The following is an 18,436-nucleotide window of genomic DNA, read 5'->3' as shown; positions in this document are numbered from 1 at the left end:
AATCAAGTCACTGGTTGAACTTGTAATATTTTGCTTCACATCCTGCTGCAGCAGGAGCCTTACCTGAGCTCCCCCCTCAACCCAGAACTGAACTAAACCCCATCTAAAGTGCATTGAAGACAAAAGCAGGCACTTCCTTCTTTCTGATTTTAATACAGACACATTCTCACACTCAAACATGCATATGGGTAGAAACACTGTACAAAGTGGCCTTCACACACCTGATCTCCAAAGGTCCTCTGGATCAGCTCCACCCACCTGTAGCCCCCCTCCCCAAAAAAAGAAAGAAAATTAGACTTTGGATACTAATCTCGTCAAAACTCATTTTTTTATTTTTAAGATTTTGCAACAGGGTTACCTGGGCTCTACATTGGCCACAGCCCCATCCAAGCTGGAGCCCCACTCAGCCAGATGCAGCCACCTGCTGAACACAAAGGAACACCAAAAAAAAAACAAAAAAGAAAACAGCAAAATACAACTGAGTCCTTCAATGCAGAAACATTGAGCAGTATTGGCTAAGATGCATCTTCTCATGGTCCTCTTGATCAGCTCCTCCATCCTGCACAACTACTGATGTTGTTCTCGACGCAGTGTCCATCTTTTGAAGCAGAAGCGTTGAGAGGCAGTGGTTCCATCCCTGCTTCAGCAGGCCTACAGTCACATGACCACTGTGACTGATGAGTCCTTGAGGTTCTTTTCCCCAGGTCTTCCACTCTGATGCAGTACACACACAGTTACTTGAGAACGTAGACAAATGAATCCTTGAGTGTAGAAACATTGAGCAGTATGGGCCAACATGCATCCTCATGGTTCTCTGGATCAGCAGCTCCTCCATCCTGCACAGCACAAAGAAACACAGTCAACATGTTTAAATATAGAAACACTGAGTAATGTTGACTTCCATGCTTTCTCTTACCCTCTGATGATCCTCTGGAGCAGCTCATCCTTCCTGCAGAGAAAACACATGCATACACACACACACACACACACACACACACACACACACAGGCTTTGGATATTAAACCTGAAATTCTAAACATTCAGCAACACTTCCAGGTGCAGCTAGCTAGGCCCCACACTGCTGAACACACACCTGACACCGACCCCAGGTCCATCGACACCGACAACTACCCACGATTAAGCCTGACAACACGACGCAGCTCAACCCATGCTGCCAACACCATCTGCCTATAGGCTTCCACATATACACAGCTGTGTCCGGATCACAACTGCATATATGTTTCCACAGACCGACAACACTGACGAAACGGCCCAACAAAAGCAAACGCGCGCTCCAAAACTACGCCGCCCCGCCTGCCTTCCACACACTGAATCCATCCACAACTAAACCGTGCCAACACTTGGCCAGTCCCGAACTCCAAAGCGGCTATTCTGGTTACAAAGCGCATCTCAACCGAGCTAAAGACAAAAGCCTGCACCTCCAACACACAGACACACACACACATAAATGTAGAGCCGATGAGCGAAGCTTCGTCCGTCCTGCGGAAACCAGACACATAATCAAACATGTTAGCGTCTGGTCACAAACCAACCCAAGCTTTTCATGTGAAACGTTCTGCGCGGGCCTTACCTGCCTCCGCGTCCGCCATTTTCCCTCTGGATGGCTCCGGACAGGTGAGCCGCCTGTCTCTGGCCCACGCCGAAGTTCCAGCTCCATTAGGCCTGAATCGTCTCTCTGCTCTCAGCCACAGCTTTCACTGTTCGCCAGAAAGTACAATAACAAATAACCCGTTAAACATGAACACACAGGCTTCCTCTGTCTACAGGTGACGAGCTCAGTTCGGTCCACTAACCAGAAAAAGAGCTTGGACAAAGAATAGCGTTACAGAGATGTCCCGTATTCCACACCTTATAGGCCGCACCTGACATCAAATCCTGCCATGCTATTGGCTGAGCGCTCTCCTCCCTGGTCACATGGGTTTGATCAGCGCATGGGCAACAGGTGCGACTGAGTTTTGGCGCGGTTCAAACTGGACTCTGATTGGATGGAACTAATAGGTTGAGTGGTAGCAGGGACCTGCGGTGACTGCCCTCATAAAGCAGCAGTAACGTCTGAATGGGTGTTTGAAATAATCACAAATTGCCAGAGGTTCACTTTCAGTCTGACTCCATGGCTTTATGCATTAAAGACTTCAATCAGAATCAGTTCTATTGGCCAAATGTATGCAGACACACAAGGAATCTGACTTTGGTTTTCCTTTGCTCTCAGACACTACAGAACAACAACACAACCAACAGAACAACTGCTTTTTTTGCCACAAATACCAATAGTGCAATGGGTCAGTCTGAATCTGGATAATGCAAACTATATACATATATAGGTCATATAAGGTGTGTTCAAAAGCAAACAAAGTCAACCAGTGAATCAGTGAATTGTCTTCCAACATGGTCATTATAACCATGTCACAATATGAAGTTTACCAAAAATTTCTTTCAAAAAGGCTGTGGCCTTCCCATCACAATTACTCAGCAAAATCTCCAGTTATGTTTTTGTTACACACACACACACACACAGCGTTTGAAGAAAAATTCAAATACCAAAAGATACACGGACCCAAACATCTACTGACCAGGCACAACATAAGAACCGATTAGCTTCTAATCTGTGTATAGTTATACTCTTTAAATGTATTAAAAGGGTTGCATATGGAGCTATCACTCAGTGTTTCTGCTAATTTGCCCCTGGTGGTCATTTGGTGCTGAAAGTGCGACAGTGTCACTCTGAATGTAAAAGCATTCCTTCCCCCAAGGCACGGTACGAGCACTGCATTTGTTCTTGACATTATCTGCGAGCTGCCACCTCCTCACCAAGATAAAGTTAATTGGCCCACACTGAAAGCATCTGTGGTCAAGTTTTTTTTTTTTTTTTTCTTTCTTTTACAGGAAATGTTCCCGCAGTGGAAACCATCACAGCCTTTCACTGATTGGTTCTGACAGAGAACGTAACATGGCACCACACGGACCCACAACTACTTCCTACATGATCGGAGCTTCACCAGTCCAAACTGGTTTTGTATTGGTTTACCTCTGAAACTTTATTTGGCTGCAGAGAAGGATGAAAAAATAAAACACCAAACTCAACAAACTTCAGATTTTTCCTTTTATTTAATATTTCGTTTCTTTCATGTTCCAGATTCAGAAAGGTGTGATCCCCTACATTTTTTCATTTAATGGTCTGAGCGTTGTGAAAACCTTTTATGCTGCACCAGTGTCTCCATCCTTAAGAATACCGCTCAATAATGAAACTCAGAACCCTTTGGGTTTCGAACCAGTGGAATTTGAAGCTTTTGGATGGTAAAGACGTACGTGACGTACGCTTCATGTCACTGAAGGTCTGAAGCTGGTCTGAAGCTGTCTCAAGCTGCACCACCCCAGCACACGCTGTCTCACTCGGTGTCAGGCCACCGGATGACCACCTTCAGATTACCTCTCATGTGCTGAGGTTGCACTGGCAACCAACCCATGAACCAGTGTTCGTCTAAGCCCTGCGTTACGAGTGGCATCAGCAACATCTGGCTGGAGACTTTGCAGGCCTACTGAGAGCATCAGCCTTCAGGTGGCCTGGATGACGGACCCCCCCCCCCCCATCCACAGAGCGTCAGGTCAGTGCATTAAAGAAATGAAGTATGACAAAATGTATTTTGACATGAGGTGCCTTGTTAGCAGGAGGCTCACCCACATAGGAAAATCAAATAGTCAGCTAATATTTTGATTTCCTGACTGTCAATCACATTGAGTGACATTAGGTTGTATTCTTGTTTCTCCTGCTGAATTTAATCTGTTTTCTTGTTCCTGTGCTCTGTTGGCAAAACATAAAACGAAATGGGTGATTTCTTTTTTTTTTTTTTCCATTTCCCCTTGCAATCTTTCCAGCAGTGAAATTAAACGGTATTTAAAACGTACGGGGACCCTGCCGTCACTCATGCTGGCTGAGGCTTTAAGCTGTCACAGAAATCTCAAACCATTGGAAAGACAGCTGACAGTGAGCTAAACCTAGTCTGAGACACAGACACACTCCTACTACACTGTCAGACCCACAATGGGCCGTTTACATATAAAAAGGATCAAAACCGATGTATCAGAAGCAGAAATATTTCCTTTATTACTCCACACGTTCTTCTTCTTTGGCAAAACCTGGTGTCGACAGGACCCACAATGCAATTCAACAGCTGGAAGTTGGGTTTTTCGTTATTCTAGTGGCAGCCGATGTGGCCTTGATCCTCTCTAGCCTCAAGCAGAGAGCGTCTGTCAAACACTCTTCCCGAACATGGTGGCTTTAACTGACCTTGTGATTAAAAAAAAAAAAAAAAAAAAGAAACATTCTTTCAGACTCTGGAAATTGCTTCTGATTCACATCCTAACGCAGCGAATATGCTTCTGTCTCATTGCATTCAGACAGTGTGGCTGGGGGGGGGGGGGGGGGGGGGGGGCTCAACCAGACCAACTCCAGCAACCAATCAGAAACCAAGATGAGAAACACAAGAGATCAGAAGCTCTGGAGGAAGAAGAGATTTAAGTATTATATTATCTTATTAGTTGTTAATAGTTTTGTACTCTTTATCTGCTGATTCGTTGTGGTTCAAGGTGGCGATGTGTACGTGTGATCCCCTAGTGGCGATCAGTGGCAGTGCTCTGTAGCAGGTCTGTCTGGGTCTGTGCTGGGGGTCTAAAGGCTGTCTGGAAGCCTGGTGGTGGAGAGTGGAACTGGCTGGCTGGGGCTGGGTAGCGTGCCCAGACGGCTCTGTGTGGCGGGTGCTGGCTCCCGAAGGGACCGTTCTGTGACGCGGAGCTGGACGGGACGTCCATTTCTGTGAGCGTCTGCAGGGATTTGAGCCAGTGTGGGGGACTGTCGTCTCGAAGAGAGTCCAGACTGTTGCCGCCGGAGGCCGGGATCCCTGCAGAGGACAAGGCGATAATACACTCAGACAAAGCCGCTTAAAGTTAAAAATAAATTGAAAATACCAATAAATGAATGAGATTCTATTTTGGTGGCTAAATGCTCGATTTAGTCTCCTTACCTGTGATGATGGCTGGGTCCATCCAGCTGGCGGTGCCGTCCCATCGCAGGCCGTGAGAAACACTCCCAGAAATCCCCGGTGCTCCTGTGTGGTTGGCGCTGGATGAAGAGGAGGAGGAGGAGGAGGAAGAGGAGGAGGAAGATGACGACGAGGATGACGACGAGGAATTGGGCAAACCTCCAAAATTGATGTTGATGTTGGGCAACAGCGCTCGGAGTCCGTCCTGCCACTCCTTCACATTTATACGCTCTACGCGACTGCTGTTCTCTGCATGAGGACAGGGAGAGAGGAAGCCAGATGCAGAGGACAGGGGTGACTTGCACTGTTGTAGTTATATGTATTCAGCTATCCAACACAAGTACTGCCCCTCTTTGTGTTGGAACGGAATCTTGGTTAATACATAAATAAATAAATAAATAAATAAGGGATACTTCAAAAACAAAAGTCATCCATCCATTCTGAGATGTGAAGGATAGCCCTAAAAAACAAAATGGCCTGTGCTGTGGTTGGGAACTGGAATTATGAAGAGCCCTGTCTCATAAGACGCTGCAGACAGCGGGCCTCACCACGACGACAGCCTCCCCAGTTACCATGGTTCTATGAATACTGAAATGCTAATTGACGAGATGATTGTTAGTGTACTTGCTCATTAACCCCCGCAGCCAGCTTCCTGTACGATCACTGGATTGGAGAGACTATGGAAATGCTATGAACTATATTTATGACAACGTGTCTTTGATGAGATGTTTTTACCATACTGCATTAGGCATTAAAGTCTAAGGAAGCTTTTATTAATTATATTAAGCTTTCCAATTAAATACCGCCAAGCAGTAACCCCCCCCCCCCCCCCCCCCCCCCCAAAAAAAAACATGAGTGATTAAGAAGAAACAGTCCTCCCTCAGTACTCCCCTGTGATCCCTGCTTAGCCCTCACCAAGCCCCCCATCTTTTTTTTTCTTCTCCATTTTAATCAGGCCGTCAGGCAGGGAAGCATGACTGGCATTAACATCATCACCTATGTTGCCATTTGCATCCCCAGATAAACAAGCGCTGCCATGTTTAATTCATGAGACCGAGATCTGCCTCCGAAATCAGTTTAAACCAAGTTATGTGGGGCGGCGGCGGAGGTGGCGGCCCCGGCTCCTCCAGAGGAGCGTGTCGAAGTGTCCTTGAGCAACACGCTGAATGGGTGTGTGTGTATGTGTGTGTGAACGCGTGGGTGAGTGAGACATACATTGTGGTCGACAGACCAGGAAACAGCTACATAAAGCCGCTCCTCGCAGGGAGGAATCATCTGCCGCTAAATTAGCTAATATCTTTTATGACTGCTATCAGAGGAAAGTTGTCTGCCAGTGTAGCCTCGTTAGTTTCATTTAACAATCATTATCTTATGTTTAGACGTTGCTCATTTCTGATACATTGTTAATGGGATCACTGTGGCTCATAAATGGAAAATAATTCCAACCTAAGAGAGAGGAAGCTGCTTGATATACTAGTAGAGTACTGTCTTTTTTTTTAGTTAGCATTCCTGGCTAACTAGCTCATGACCTCCAGCAGTAAACCATTGTTTCCTCCATCTGCCAGTGTTAACACTGTAAACTGCGTGGAGGAAACTGCAGCACCATGTTACATTATAATATCATTAGGCTCTGCCGAGGCAGACAGAGAAGACTGGTATTCCAAGCACGTCTTGCTGTCTGTTGATAAATGGCCTTAAAACAAAACTCCTTCTCAACAGAGAATACACCGAGTCTGAATTTGGCAAGTTGAGCTCAGAGGTCCAAAATGTTGCAATAACAAAGGGACAAAGATAAACTCTGTTTGGCTTCCTGATGGGTAAAAACCTGGTAAACCTCGATTTTGGAAGTTTTTTTTCTTTGTTTGTTTTCTTTCTTTTTTTTGTTAGTCTACTGTTTGCAAGGTCAAAGATGAACTGGCTCTGGTGATGGTCAGCCTGCTGTCTCAATATGTACCCAAGCTACGCCTGTTTGCACTGTTAGAATCATTCTGCATGATGTGCTGCCACCAAGTGGTCAATAAATGAACATCGGTTTACCCACAATGCAGTACACTAAATGACATCATGCTCGGCAAGAACAGTCCCCTTGGAAGACTAAACAGTGCACAGAACAGAATACACTGCAGTCTGTGTGTCTCTATTCATCTCTGTTATTTTCTAAGTGCATAAATGTAACAAGCATCCTGAGTAAATGCAGACAGGCTGAGACAGATGTAAACTGTATGATGTTAAGGGCAAAGGTGACGCATACGATCAGGGCCCTGTCTCAGAATCACTCATGCTCAAAGTTGGACTAAAAACACATGTTTGTTATGGTTATACACCATCTCTGGTCAGCCACTGGCAGGTTAGCGCACAATATCAGCAGAGATAGGACTGCTTTCCTAAGAGGGATGATAGAATTATCATCTCTCTTCTCCCCCTTATCTGGAAAGGATTAGAAAGACATCAACACCACTCTATGTGTTTGGGTCAGATCTCCCAGACCCCCTCTCTCTCTGATCCAGTCTTACCTGTGATGGGGATTCCTCCCAGCCCGGTGCCGTGATGTCCCGGCAGAACTGTAAAGTCCAAGAAGCTGCTGTTTGACATGGAGGCCGTTGGACTGACTGTGTGGTTCAAATGAACAAAGTTACCGCGAGAGGACGTGGAACCCATCCAGGGCTGATGAAATGCTGAGGACGAGGGGAGGGTGGTGGCAGCGGGGCAGGAGGAGGAAGATGTTGATGATGACGACGATGTCGATGATGATGATGATGCAGAAGAAAGGTGAGCGGGGAAGTTGAAGGAGCTGTAGCCTCCCCTGTGAGGGTGCTGATTCTGGGGGAAATGGTGTGAGAGGTGGCTGGAGAGCGGGAGCCCTCCTGGGGGTCCGAGGCCGTTATTTAGCGGGGGTCTGTGGGTTCTGTGGGGGAAGAAGCCGGGTGACAGGGAGGAGCTGAAGCTGTCCTCAACACGGAGCTCCTTCTCGATGAGGTCAGCGAGAGCCCTCCGAGTGACGTCGAAGGGATCAAAGCCCAGATCGTCCTCCTGCTGCTGTTTGGACGAGCCGAAGCCGAAGGCCGCCTGCCAGTCTGTGGACGAGGACACCGGGATGGTATCTGCGCACACACAGGACGTGAGCTGTGAGCAGGATTCACAAAGGCGCTGTCCAACGTTTGACAATAATAAACCTGCCAAGACCTCTCATGCATTATAGCTACACACGCTCTGCTCCTAATTATTCCTCCATCAGACCCACCTGAGGTGAAGAGGCTCTGCGGTTCTGGTGCAGTGGGCCAGTCTGAGTTGCTGTGTGGGGAACTGGGGACGCTGCACAGTCCACTGGGGAGAGGGTTGGGATGCCTGAAGTTGCTGTTGTCTGAGAACAGCGACTGAGACTCTGCAGCGGCAGCCGCCTCGCTCAGGGAGCGAGCTGTGCGGCCTGTGACGCTGATGGGAACCACCACGCTGGGCTTACTGAGGCCAGGAGGTGGTGATGGAAAGTCACTGCCCGGGAGCTGCAGCACACAAGAGAGAGGACAGTCTGGTGGTCTCACGGGGATTCACAATGTTTTTCAGCTGATCTGAAGATCTGAATGTCCAACAATCGTGTCTTAAGAAAGAAAATTTCTGTGATTCAAGGTGAGTCCATGTCTTACCAGCTGTGAGGTTTCACCGTTGCCTATACTGATCATTTCTGGCAGTTTATCGCTGGGGCTGTGAAATAAAAGCAGAAAGCTGTTGTGGTGAGTATGACACGAATCTGTTGTTGTCTGTTGTGCCGTGGAAATGATATGAAATTGATCGGATTAAAAAAGAACAGTAAACATGGAGGAAGCATAAGACTGCAACACGGCCTCGACCTCAGTTTTCAACTCCCACTGTGCAATAACGCGCACATACCACCCATCACTTGTTAAATATAAACACTAGCGGGCTGTTTTTACTGTACACAGACATGCGTACATGTACACACTGTACATAACCACCTACTCTATGTATATAAAGTAACTTATGGCACTACCCACTTCATATTTATTCCAGCACTGCTTGTACTCTCTCACACACACCGTGCACCACCTGTTTTCCTGCTGGGTGATTTGTATATAGACACTCTATGTTGTGTCCATTGTTGTTCCCTTTTTTTTCTTTCCTTTCCCTACAGGCTTGTACATAATAGTCATATGTTTATGTTTATTTATCTTTGCTCGGATCTGTTTTTCCCTGGATATTGTTATTGGTACCATGTACGGTGTGTGTGTACATTGAGAGCCACAGGAAACTGGAGTCAAATTCTGTGTATACCCAAACATACTTGGCCAGTGAAGCTGATTTTGACTTTATCAATGACTTCAAAACTTGAATCATCTCATCCGGTTTTTACCTAGAAATGTCACAGTTTGAAGAGAAAGGGGAGAGGGCCGGTATGGGGCCAAGGCTGAGGTCAGGTTCGGGCCCCTCGGGGGTCAAGTGTTCAGAGTCGGAGCCATCTAATGGTGGACTCTTCCTGTGGTCCGAGGACAGACCGTTGGTGGTTTTCCCTGACGGCTGTAATGACAGCCAGCTGTCTTTACTGGAGCTGTTAGATCTGTGACGGCACATGGACAAAAAAAAAGAGCAAGGAGTGATGACATGATAATATAAAGCTTTGCATACATGTCCTCATTTACACTGAGTAATCTGTAGTAAAGAGTCAGAATACATCTGTAAAGAGTTGGCTTTGCCCTTTGGTTTGTCCCCTGACACAGCTGAGGTCTGTAGAAAGGTCGTGTTGATTTTGTAGAGGTCTTGTAGCTTCTGCTCATACTCTTGGTGCTTCCCCGCCTGGAAGCACAGAAACACCACATAAATAGGTCAAACACCGACGGATAGTTTTGTTATGTAAGTACTACAAAGGCATATTGTGAGGACCGAAAGATGGAAGTTAAGCCAACTTATGGAAATATAGAAAAGACGCCCAGTTTTACATCATGGAAAATCACGTTGGATTGACTACTTGCAGTTCCTGTGTTATCCTACGTAACTCTTATCACTGTATACCAGCAATGTGTGTGTGTGTGAGTTCAGATTTGTCTTCTGAACTTCTACTGACCTGCATCTCTTCTTTTGTAAAACTAGCAGCTTCGTCGCCCAGCTCGTGCAGATACATGCAGTCCGGTTTGGGGCACTGCGTGCTCTTTAAAAAGTAACTGCAGTACTTTGTTGTTCCTAAAGAAGCCTGAAAAAAACACGAAAACTAACATTCAGCTGCTGAACCTTCTTCTCTCCTTGACCTAAATGTGATCCTTTTATCCTTCAAGCTTACCTTAAGCGTTCTGCCATCGACCACGACATTGTTGACACACTGGATTGCTCTAAGAGCGTCTTCAGACCTAATATATGTGACGTAGGCACTGGCACTGGGTCCCTGGGGTTTAAAAAAAAACAAAACAAAACAAAGAAAAAAAAAGACAAAGCTAACATTAAAAACTAGTTTCATCAGACTCTGAATGTGAACTATGACCTGCTGTTACCTGTGGAGGGGCCTCACCTGTGAACCAGCGTACGATGTGCTGTTGTTGATCACCACTTTATGAATCTTCCCAAACTTCCCAAAATATTCTGGCCTCTTTAGAACCTGCTCAACACAGAAAACAAATATCCCAATGTTACAATCATTCATTCTAAATGTTATACTGCATGTATATGAATAGTCCTTGTTGGACAATTCATATTAATTGACAGAACAGGGGACAGCATGTGCGTGTCTTACCTCAGGGTCGGCCAGCCTCTGAGACAGCCCCACCACGAACACCAGGTTTCTCTGGACCACGCGGACGCTGGCCAGATGTTTCCTATTCTCTGTGATCTTCTGCTTCTTCTCGTTCTGCTTCTGCTTCTTCTCGTTCTTTATCCTCTGCAGCTCCTCGTGTGACAGAGGCTTGTACACCGCAGGGTCTTCTGGGTAAGGCTGCGGGTCACACGCGTCATATTAGGGAAAGATCAAATCAATCAAACTGTCAGATACCATACGATCTGTGATGCTCAATTATCCCAGGAGGTCAGAACATCAGTGTGAGTCGTCTCTTGGATGAGTATGTGTGGCCTCTATAAATTTAAATAGGTAGTTAAATTAAACTGGATAAATAATGTTGCAGTTTTGCAAAACGTCCTACAGAGGGCGCCAAGCACTTGTTCCAAGAGTGTAATCAGAAGAGGGGAAAAAGTGAGTTTCAGTAGCTTTAAGTGATATTAGCTCATGCTCACTTTCATGACTGCTTGGAAATAAACAATCTGAAACACGGAGCAGTCAGACGACCAGACAGGTTGGACACAAACCAACAGTTTATCCAGATTATCTCAACCACTTGATCTGGAGGTCAGCCTCAAGGTAAACACAACTGAAATGTCTCCCATAATCCCACATCCAGCAGGAAAACTGGGAGGATACAACTCAGACAGGTGGGAGGTTTGCTCTCCACGTGTCTGACTGTGTTTCTTGACCTGTGTTTCTTTGTTCTGGTGCTCACACTGCGCCAGGCAGGGCAGGGTTCACAGGGGACTGAGGTCTACCTTTCTGCAGGCGGGACAGAGACCGTTCTCGTCCGTCCTGATCCGATGCCAGCAGAAGCGGCAGATCTGGTAGCCGCAGGTGCACGGGAAGAAGTTGACGTCATCGATCTCCAGCGGTTCCATACACAGCGGGCACTCCATGGGGTCGTCCTTCGCCTCGGGGCTGCGGGGCATTCTACGATTCCACACTGCTGGACCCGGACGGCTTTCACAGGAGAGGGACAGGAGGAGCTGCAGATACAGAAGCAGAGATAAACCAGAGCTTAGCTACATCCTACAGAGGAATGTGACAAAACCTAAATAGAACCTATATACACAACACTATACTCACATCCTACAGGTTAAATCTCATGTTCCACCTGTAAAACCGGTTTCAAAGCCTAATATAGTTTTCTAAGAACAGGGTGTAGATCGTGCTGGTCTGACCTCTTCTAACTCAGTTAAGGTTGGCTTCGCAGTTTGGCGTTTTCCATACAGGATGAACTGAGGATGTGGATCAGCAGCGGCAGCCCTAGCACGGCGAGATGTCAAGAGCTAGTGGGACGTTCGAGGGCAACTTAGTGATTACTCACTTACAAGTTGACTGGACCACATTAATAAACCGCAGCCACTGAGCCATATCTAAATAGAGCTTTTTTTTTTTTTTTTTAAACCACAACATAACTTCCACTATGTGTGGCTCTTCCTGTTGTGGGCTGACAAGACACTGGCTGACTAAAGAACAAAACTAAATTTGTGTTGAGGGTACTTAGCATTTTGTGCTAAGGCTCAAAGCCGCTCTAACTGCACTCTGGAGCTGGTTTTCTTCAAGGACCTCTCTGTATTGGGCTGCATTCATCCTTTCCTTAATTCTGACCAGTCTCCGTGTCCCTGTCCCTGCCTGCTTCCCCATACCATGATGCTGCCACCACCACGCTTCACCGTAGTGATGATATCATAAGCAGTGCCTGCCAGCTCCACCTGTGGATGATAGAGACACTGTATCATCCACAGGTTTCAAATCCCAACACTCATACAAAACAGGAAACCTAACAGCTTGACCAGTGACAGACTGGCTGACAGGTACTTTATGATTTGGGACAGACAGCTAGATTTGTCATTACCAATGAGAAATGCTGAGCTGAGTAACACACCTCAGTGTTCCCTCTGCCCACTTACATATGCAGGAAGTATACAGGATTTCCATGTGGGTCTATCCCAGGCAGCAGAGCAGAGAGGGAGGATGGCTGCTAAAAATACCTTGCCTGTCCTGACTGTGGAAGGGCGGAGTCAACCCGGGGCTTCTCTCTTTTAAGGGTAAGTCCAGATGGGCAGCAGTAGTGCTCCTGCAGGGGGCCCGCCCCCCCTGCCCCCTCTCACCTCACCTCCCTGCTGGACATGTATGGTCTTAAGTGTCTCCTCCAGCAGCTCAGCATAGGGAGCTGCACTCTAGGCTGGCTGGCTGGCTGGCTGGCTGCTAAATGAAATCAGCCAGATTCGCACACTGTACGAAATTAGTAACAACATTTTTAGTAAGGCCGGCATTACCGCAGGCTGCTAGCCTCGTGTATTCATCACCATGAGATCCTCACTGCAGCTGACAGAGAAATCTTCACTTCAGCACCCACCAAATCTCCCAGTCACCAAAAGCCATTATTCAGATAATGAGAACTAAAGGGCCGCAGGTCTGCAAATCAGGGTACCAAGGATTTTAAAGTACTTTAACTGGCTCTACGAGCTGCTGTGTCACCGTGCCTGCTTCTGCTCCCAAACATATAACATTGTTGACATGTGAAAACAATTGTGCATCCACAGCAGCATCTCTCTTTCTTTTTTTTTGTCTGTACTCAGCCAAAGATTGTTTGTGGGGGAAGAACCTCCACTCTTTAACACCACAGCACAACCACATAAAACCATCAGCTGATCATGTCACGTCACTTTCCCTCTCAGATAAACTTAAACTCCTACCATATCAGAAATTAAGCTTATAAAACTTTATCCAACATTTTTGAGCCACGACTTTTAGTATTTGGGTCAAGTAGCTTGTAAAATGTTGTAGTAGTCTACAACAGTGATTGTGTCAGGTACATGTTTAATCAGCAGTTAGGTAGGCCTTAAATGAGTACTGGATCGGCTTTGGTGTCAGCAGATACCCAGCATTAATCCCTTTGTGCAGTAAGTGTTTTGGGCCTACTTCTGCCTGTTTTTACATACCTCTATTTAATACTTACTAACTCCTCAATTAAAATACTAAATCATAAAATGACGGATTTTAAATGTGGTATGGAAAACAGAGGAGTAGATATATGGATGTTTGAAAGGTATCTAAACCTCTTCAAATGACAATATGAAGCAGTACTGTCCATTTGTAGCTGATGTGCTTGTTTGCTTGGATGACTTGAAAACAAATTTGTAATAATACCCATCATCTGCCTGGAATGGTCTCCAGTCCTCTGACCTTCTGCAGGTCACGCCACTCTGAGAAGCATAGACTAGCCTGGGTTATACACAGAGGGATGCTACCAGAACCTGCACCTGACCCTGTCTTGCCTCCGATGATCTGAGGAGCTCACATCATTTAACAGCTCAGGAAAATATATCCATCGGCTTCTTTGCAGCAGCCTCCGCCTGTGACACTGAACCACCCAGCAACCACAACTACAGCACCACCAACAACACAACAAATTACAGTGGCAAATGTCAGTAATATGAAAGGTTACCATCTAAATATTAGAACTTCCATGTTTGAACTGGTGGACTGCCTTCTTGGATATAAACTGTGCTATATATAAATAACCAAGCCTCAGTTTCTGACTCCACAAAGTGCTAACAATTTCAACAACAAGACTTAAAAGTATTACAAACATATTTACTTACATCTTCCCTCCTCAAAAGAGTCGATTCTCCAGTATCAGTGCTTTATTAGGTTTCTCCCTCAGATTCACCCCAAAAAACCTCCTCCAACATCTCCAGCCAAGACAAACTTTACACTACTGTGTATTTTACTGAACAAAATGCTAGAAAATATAAGAAAGACACTGCCTGTAATCGCTAATAACTCCACTCTCTCTCTACCTGCATCTGTTACACATAACCTGTTTATGACTGAAAACCAAGCTGTATGTAACTCCATCAGGGTTCCCATCATGCTCGGTTGATGTAAACAGGAAGTATGATATTGCCATGGAGACTGGCTTAGCATTTATTTTTAGCATCCATTTCTTTACATTTTGTTGAATTTGCACCACTAAATGTCAAGCCACAATCACCTGGATTACTCTGATACTGAAGACACCACTTACCACCGGAAAGATGCTGATTCTGTGTGTGCAGACTCGACTGAATAATGACGGAGAATAGTGATCAGTCCTGTGCAATAACGATTTTAATTTAAGGAAAACTGCAGTGCTGTAACACTAGGACAGTACATACAAAGAACTAAAAAAAAACCCCTCACTCTCAGTTCTGTCCATCATCAATGATTAACTGAAATGCATTGTCTGCAAGGTCATAAAGAAATATTAACACCTGGTTTCATAGAGGAGGGACCTTTCCAGATGCTGAGGCGGGATTAGGCTGAAGGAAACAGGAAGACGAAAAGTATACAGAGACATGAGGCAGCCACTGCCAATACACAGGGCTGCTGAACTGTCTCTGCCAAGTTGTAATACTCATTTTTCAAAGGTGGAAGACAGCCCCACATTTCATAACAACAAAGCTGGGTGGTTAGTTTTAACATAAGAAAGAAAAGCTTTGCCTCAGGGCATGGCTGAGCACTGACAGATGACTTTACAGGCGGTAACAGTTCTGTCAAAGTCAAAACAGTCCTCCACACCCTGCTCCTGGCTCTCAGCTCATAGGTTTCAATCAACACAGGGCCAAGTAAGGCAAGCGAAACAATAGAGCCAGCTTTCACCCACAAACGCAACACAGGCTGAATGTGTCACAAAGATGACAATTACAAAACGAGGAGGGGAGTAAAAACTGCTGCATTCAACTTCATTAAAACTTTACATTGCAATGAACATGGTGAACAAACTGAGAGGCGTAAAACCACAACAGCAGCCCTGTCATACCGCGGTGTGTGTCTGAGGCTGGCCTGAGGACAGCTGAAGATGAGTCTAATGAGTGTCAACAGAGAAGCCACACTCTTCCCACTGGAGAAGCCATGCTGACAACTTTTAACATTAAACTAACTACTTAGACAGTCATTCACAAGGAGTGGTGTTTGCTTTGGTGGCTAAAAAGTTGCACCCTTGAACAACAATCACCAAACTCCAAGCCAAGAATGATCTACACTTGCTCATTTTGGCCACATCATATGTTGTCATAGGTCCTTGTCTGTGCAAAACTGTGCAAACAAGCTGAATGCGCCACACAAGTTGTGGATAAGTACGCAAAGTTTGTAATCCGTGTTTATTGCCCTCTTAACTAATAAGGGATTAGACAAATTACGCCCTTGTTTAACTGTCACAAAATTATAATGGGGTATGAAATTACAGGTAGTACTGGTTTGAGGATTAGAGCCAGCAGCTTTGTTATCAGTTACGTGCCATGTGAAGTGACACTTCAGCCGGGGCGCCGCCGGTGCTGCTGACGGGCTAAGCTAAGCTAGCCAGCTGCAAAGCCCGGAGCGCTGCTAGCTACCGTCCGTCCTGTACGGCGGCGGCGGCGGCTAAAGGGTGGACTGCCTCTTCTTGTAGTCCGCTGTAGCACGTAATACAACGCTCAGAGTGACATGAAACTCGCCGTTAAAGTTAACACAAGACACCGGTACTTCCTCAAACACTAACATGTTGTGTATAAGCTGTATTCCCTGAAAAAAAAAGTCTGTCAGGAAGAGGAGTTTACACGGCCTGCCCTCCACCGGCAGAGCCCGACATAACCGCCTAACGTAGAGAGAGGCTGGGTCGGCTATCCTCCCGAAGCAGCGCCTGGGACGGATAAACCGTCGTTTGACAGCCGTGTCAGGCTCTGGCTGAACTGTGTCACTTGTGTCTTCCGATAGAAATGTTAATTCAGCAAATAGCGCAGTTTGTGGCGTATTTGGCTTGACTGGGATAGTCAGGATACTCACCCAGCCTGTGAGTTATTGGAGATACGCCTCCAGGATGTTGAGGGGAGAAGTGTGCCGTACGGGACAGTCACTGCTTCAGTGAGAGCTGCTTCCTGTGGGACTTTCCCCGCATTTGTCTTTGAGAAAGCAACCGGCCTTTCCTCTGTGCCTGTGAAGGTGCTGGCTACCAACTTCCAACACAAACCACCATCTTACATTGAAAGGAGGAGAGAACAGGGGCAACTACACAAGTCAGTGAGTCGGCGCAAATCGTGTTGATGTTCTGTGCGAAGAATGATGGGTATTGTAGTATCTACAGGCAAAGCAGCCACGAAAACGAAAGGGGGGGGGGGGGGGCACCAACCGAAGATCTTTTTAAGGAATGGCTTTTTAAAAAGTTTTTGCAACAATAAATATTACTTTTGCTAAAAGTATTGCTTTAAAAATAATGCCTTTATGAATCATTACATATATAGAGAGAGCGTTTTGGGTTGCCTGGTTTTTTATTTACTTAAGGAAAAAACATTACCATGCCACAACCTGGCAACACTGTAATTATTAACAACGATCTGTAAAGAATTAATAAATTATTTATTAACACATACAGGAGATTTAGTGTAAAATTGAATTAACTTACTAAGGATGATTTTGTTTTTATTATTATTTTATTTATTTTATTGTTTTAATACATTTAGGATAAAAACTGTGTAAATGTATTTCTTTTTACTGTAGTAGAGGCTCCGTTTAGTTAATTAGTACATTTATAATGGAATGTAATTTTAATTGATTTCTTATAAAAATAAAAAAGACAAATATGCTATCTGTGTTCCATTGTCTCCTTCAGATTCATTCTTTCACGCTGCTATGTGGTGTAGTGAGCTATTTCAAACAGTAGATGGAGATATTCACCTAAAGAAAAAGCTCTAAACAGGAGACCAGCACAAGATCATAACACTGAACAAAGAATACATTTCTCTGCTGGATAAAGACATATATTTCTGTCCATCATTATGCTGATTTGCTTGACAAGAGTAACATTAGATATATCTGTTACATATTTATAGCTGGTGAAAACATTAATTACATTTTGACTTATTAAAGTGCTTTGAGAAAAGATTCTCTAAGAGTTCTAGTTACTTCTAATTAATTCATTTTGTTTGTTGCTGTGAAGGTTTATGTGAAACCTTCATTTTAAGATACCCACAATTCACTTTTCAAAATCTGAAACATGAATTCCAGATATCTCATTTTAGATTATAACTTGTCATGACTCAAATGCTAAATATCTCGTTTTGTCTGTCAGAATTTTGGCTCAAGATACACCTTCAACATGAAGTGTTTTAAAATAATCCATCTTTTGCTATCTCAAACCGATTCTACTGTCAGCACACGGACAAATATCAATAGTTGTAATGTTCTTCTGTGTGAAGAGTAAGTACACTCTAGGCCTCAGAGACTAGCGTTGGCCCCTTTAGTAGAAATAACTTCTTGTAGGCATTTTGCATCATTGTCCACCAGCGTGTGACATCGACTTGCTGAAGTTTTTGACCACTCTCCCATGCAAAATTCCTTCAGTTGCAAGATGTTTCAGGCTTTTCTTGCATGACTAAGCCATTTCATAACACTCCATTTCTTCTTTTTCGTGTATTCCATTTGCCTTTCCGGTTCAACTTCAGCTTTTGGACAGATGGCCTCACATTAGCTTCAAGCGCTCTTTGATATTAATACAGAATTCATATTGAATCAGCGACTGCAAACTGCCCAGTTCCCAAAGCAGCGAGGCAGCTTATCTCAGGGGGAGATGAGTCAG

The 18,436-nt window shown here is 45.1% G+C and overlaps 1 protein-coding gene across 1 annotated transcript; it reads right to left on the bottom strand.

The window, feature by feature from the left end:
• Positions 1–3,828: 3,828 nt before the first annotated feature.
• On the bottom strand, positions 3,829–16,835 carry cnot4b (CCR4-NOT transcription complex, subunit 4b). The gene is made up of 13 exons (XM_041030413.1): positions 16,648–16,835; positions 11,592–11,822; positions 10,792–10,989; positions 10,570–10,656; positions 10,345–10,446; positions 10,132–10,257; positions 9,742–9,863; positions 9,424–9,627; positions 8,699–8,756; positions 8,299–8,557; positions 7,571–8,158; positions 5,040–5,306; positions 3,829–4,916 (listed from the first exon to the last, which is right to left on the bottom strand). Exons 2-13 carry the CDS (start codon positions 11,763–11,765, stop codon positions 4,630–4,632), a joined length of 2,472 nt encoding a protein of 823 aa, XP_040886347.1. The 5' UTR covers positions 11,766–11,822; positions 16,648–16,835; the 3' UTR covers positions 3,829–4,629.
• Between the last annotated feature and the right edge of the window lie 1,601 nt (positions 16,836–18,436).

Source organism: Toxotes jaculatrix, chromosome 22 (genome assembly GCF_017976425.1).
Source record: "Toxotes jaculatrix isolate fToxJac2 chromosome 22, fToxJac2.pri, whole genome shotgun sequence".
NCBI lineage: Eukaryota > Metazoa > Chordata > Actinopteri > Toxotidae > Toxotes > Toxotes jaculatrix.
This window is presented reverse-complemented; position numbering and strand designations above follow the sequence as displayed.

What these genes read in the sequence shown, in the direction of transcription:
- cnot4b (XM_041030413.1), bottom strand. Translation starts at nt 11,765, where the DNA reads ATGCCCCGCAGCCCCGAGGCGAAGGACGACCCCATGGAGTGCCCGCTG. An exon ending in TCTGTCCCGCCTGCAGAAAG is followed by an intron (nt 10,990 to 11,591) that starts GTAGACCTCAGT and finishes TGTGACCCGCAG; the next exon opens with CCTTACCCAGAAGACCCTGC. An exon ending in CATCGTACGCTGGTTCACAG is followed by an intron (nt 10,447 to 10,569) that starts GTGAGGCCCCTC and finishes TTTAAACCCCAG; the next exon opens with GGACCCAGTGCCAGTGCCTA.